Here is a 2,769-nt window from a genome sequence, read left to right on the forward strand (position 1 = left end):
TCAATCAGGCGGAGGCTCGAGCGCAATCAGAGCGGTGTGATGTGTGTGTGAGGAGTGTGTGGAGTGTGTGTGGAGCTGACCTCAGTCCCCTCGCGACACTGAAGCGCGTCCGTGGCCGGGAGCGCGCGCTCTGTTTGTTTCTCTCGCGGATCTTTGAGGAGTTTAGAGCCGAGGGAAAGCCTCCGTTTTTTCTGAGTTTTTTCTCTTTTCGGATAGGGTCCTGTGGACAGGAGCATGTCCATCCAGCAGCTCGCTTATAAATACGGCCGGGCTCTGTGCCCCCCTGAAGCCCCTCACGGGCCGCCCGGGGGTCTCTCCGGGGCTCTGAGCGCGCTCTACGGAGCGCCTTTCGGCAGCGGCGGCGGCGGTGGAGGATACAGCGCCTTTCTGCCGTACTGCAGCGAGCCAGCGGCGCTCAGACACCTGGTGAGTAATGCGCCCGCACCGTACAACTCCAAACACATCCAATCAACTTCATATACACCTCCACAACTCCATATATACCTCCAAACATTCAAAACACGACCGCATCCACCTTCATATAAAACCACCATACACACTTCATACAGTGCACTCGCACGGGGCTCTGTGAGAACACACCGCCTCAGAACCACACTGACACTTAAAGAAGCACAAGAATGTGTAAGTGCGGTTAAACTCTTTCTCTGTGTGATTGGTAACATTCTGTAAACTGTTCTTACAAAATTGTCTAAACATGTTTTATTCTGCACTACGTTTCCTTGAGAATCCATTTTTTTCGGACTGTTTGTACGACAAAAATAGCCCCATATTTAGTCCCATATACTGAACCTTTAAGAGCACTTTTATAAAAACATTAACTGGACTTTACCCACGACAATATCACCATCTCTCAGGGTCAAAATGAGCCAGGCTTTACAGTCAGAATTTAAATTAATTTCACGTAATATCCTGAACAATGGATTAATAATAATAATAATAATGATAATAATAATAATAATTGCAAAACCTAATCGTGTTTAAAAAAACCAAGAGTGTTAAACTTCTCGAGGCTGACATAAAGAACTGTTGCTTTGAATTGAGTTAATTTATGTTGGTGGCAGAAGGAACAAAATACATTGCAATAACACAATAACTCTGGTTTCTATGACTCACTTCTGGTTATATAATACTGCTGTGCTGAATAATTTGATTGATGTAAAACTGATGGACATATTGACTTGATTCACTTCACTTAAATTCTCTCCCAGCGATTCCTTCAGACAGAAAACAACTTTTCTGACAGTATAATAATATCTATTCTATGCTACCTTGTTTGAATAATTGTATTGGAATGATTTTGACTTGTTTAAATACATGTAAACGATAAAATGGCTAAAATATATTTATTTTATTTATTAGATATTAAATTTCAAACGATGTCATGAATTTAAAAAAATAACCGATTTTCTCGTCGCTATTAAACTCAGCACAGAAAAGCTTTTATTTTGCTGGAAATTATTATTACTATTAAAAATACTGCTGTGAATATTAGTTGCTTTCGGAGATGTGTTTATGCATTGCCTGTTTGTGTGAAACCCATCACATAATTGAATCAAGACCATGCTGAACTCATGTACAACTGTGGTTTGCTGTTGTGGTGGTTGTTGTTACAGTTTTCCTCATGCCTGTGGTTTTCTCTGCTGTTGTGTGCAGGCCTCTCCGTACGAGCTTAAGGAGAGTCCAGGCTTGCAGCCCACCGGCTTCCCTCACGCCCATCCGCCCTTCTTCCCGTACCCTCACTACCAGCTGTGCGACCCCTCGCGCCCCAAGAACGCTACACGCGAGAGCACGAGCACCCTGAAAGCGTGGCTAAGTGAGCATCGCAAGAACCCGTACCCCACCAAGGGCGAGAAGATCATGCTGGCCATCATCACGAAGATGACCCTCACACAGGTCTCCACGTGGTTCGCCAACGCGCGCAGGAGACTCAAGAAGGAGAACAAGATGACGTGGGCCCCGAAGAGCCGCGAGGACGAGGAGGGCAACCCCACCTTCTGCAGCGACGACGAGGAGGAGGACGAGGACAAGAGAGGAGAGGACGAGGACGAGGAGATCGACCTGGAGAACATCGACACCGACAGCATGGACAACAAAGAGGAGCAGCGGTGTGAGCTCCAGGACCACCTTAAACAGGATACCGAGACGGACAGGCGCGAGCCCGAGGAACTCGGGGACGCGCGAGGACACGAGAAAACGTTCATCAAGAGGTCTGCCGAGGACAGCAGAGCAGAAAAGGACCCGAGCGACCACGGCAAAGGGCCAGCGTCAGACCACCTGAGCCCACCCCAAAAACCTAAAATCTGGTCTCTGGCTGAGACCGCGACCACCCCGGACCACCCGAGAAAGTCCCCGCTGCTGCAGGGCTCGCGGGGCGCTGTGGGCAGCAGCCTCCACAGCTGGACAAAACTCAGCTTCTCTGCCCAGCACATGGCCTTAAGTAACCACTACCTGTCCCTCAAACAGCAGGCCAGCAGCAGCGCGGTCAGTCAGCACCCGGACAGTAGGACTCACCACTTATGATCCCCTCAGACTCCCAACACTGAACTCTATATTATTAATATTATTATTATTATTATTATTATCATCATCTTATTTTTTTATCATCTTTTTTGTTTGTTTGTTTGTTTCGTTTGTTTTTTATATTTTCAATCCAAATGTAATACTCCTCACGGCATAAAAACAGGACTTTCTTTGGGCAAAATCATTTTCAAAAAGTCTATTAATTTTTATTATTTGAAACATAGTCTA

General features: G+C 46.3%; 1 protein-coding gene across 1 annotated transcript; it reads left to right on the forward strand.

Annotated features, from left to right (window-relative positions):
* The first annotated feature begins 234 nt into the window (after positions 1 to 234).
* On the forward strand, positions 235 to 2,553 carry LOC136695624 (iroquois-class homeodomain protein irx-3-like). The gene is made up of 2 exons (XM_066669819.1): positions 235 to 426; positions 1,675 to 2,553. Exons 1-2 carry the CDS (start codon positions 235 to 237, stop codon positions 2,539 to 2,541), a joined length of 1,059 nt encoding a protein of 352 aa, XP_066525916.1. The 3' UTR covers positions 2,542 to 2,553.
* The last annotated feature ends 216 nt before the right edge of the window (positions 2,554 to 2,769 follow it).

Source organism: Hoplias malabaricus, chromosome 4 (assembly GCF_029633855.1).
Source record: "Hoplias malabaricus isolate fHopMal1 chromosome 4, fHopMal1.hap1, whole genome shotgun sequence".
NCBI lineage: Eukaryota > Metazoa > Chordata > Actinopteri > Characiformes > Erythrinidae > Hoplias > Hoplias malabaricus.

What these genes read in the sequence shown, in the direction of transcription:
- LOC136695624 (XM_066669819.1), top strand. Translation starts at nt 235, where the DNA reads ATGTCCATCCAGCAGCTCGCTTATAAATACGGCCGGGCTCTGTGCCCC. An exon ending in CAGCGGCGCTCAGACACCTG is followed by an intron (nt 427 to 1,674) that starts GTGAGTAATGCG and finishes TGTTGTGTGCAG; the next exon opens with GCCTCTCCGTACGAGCTTAA.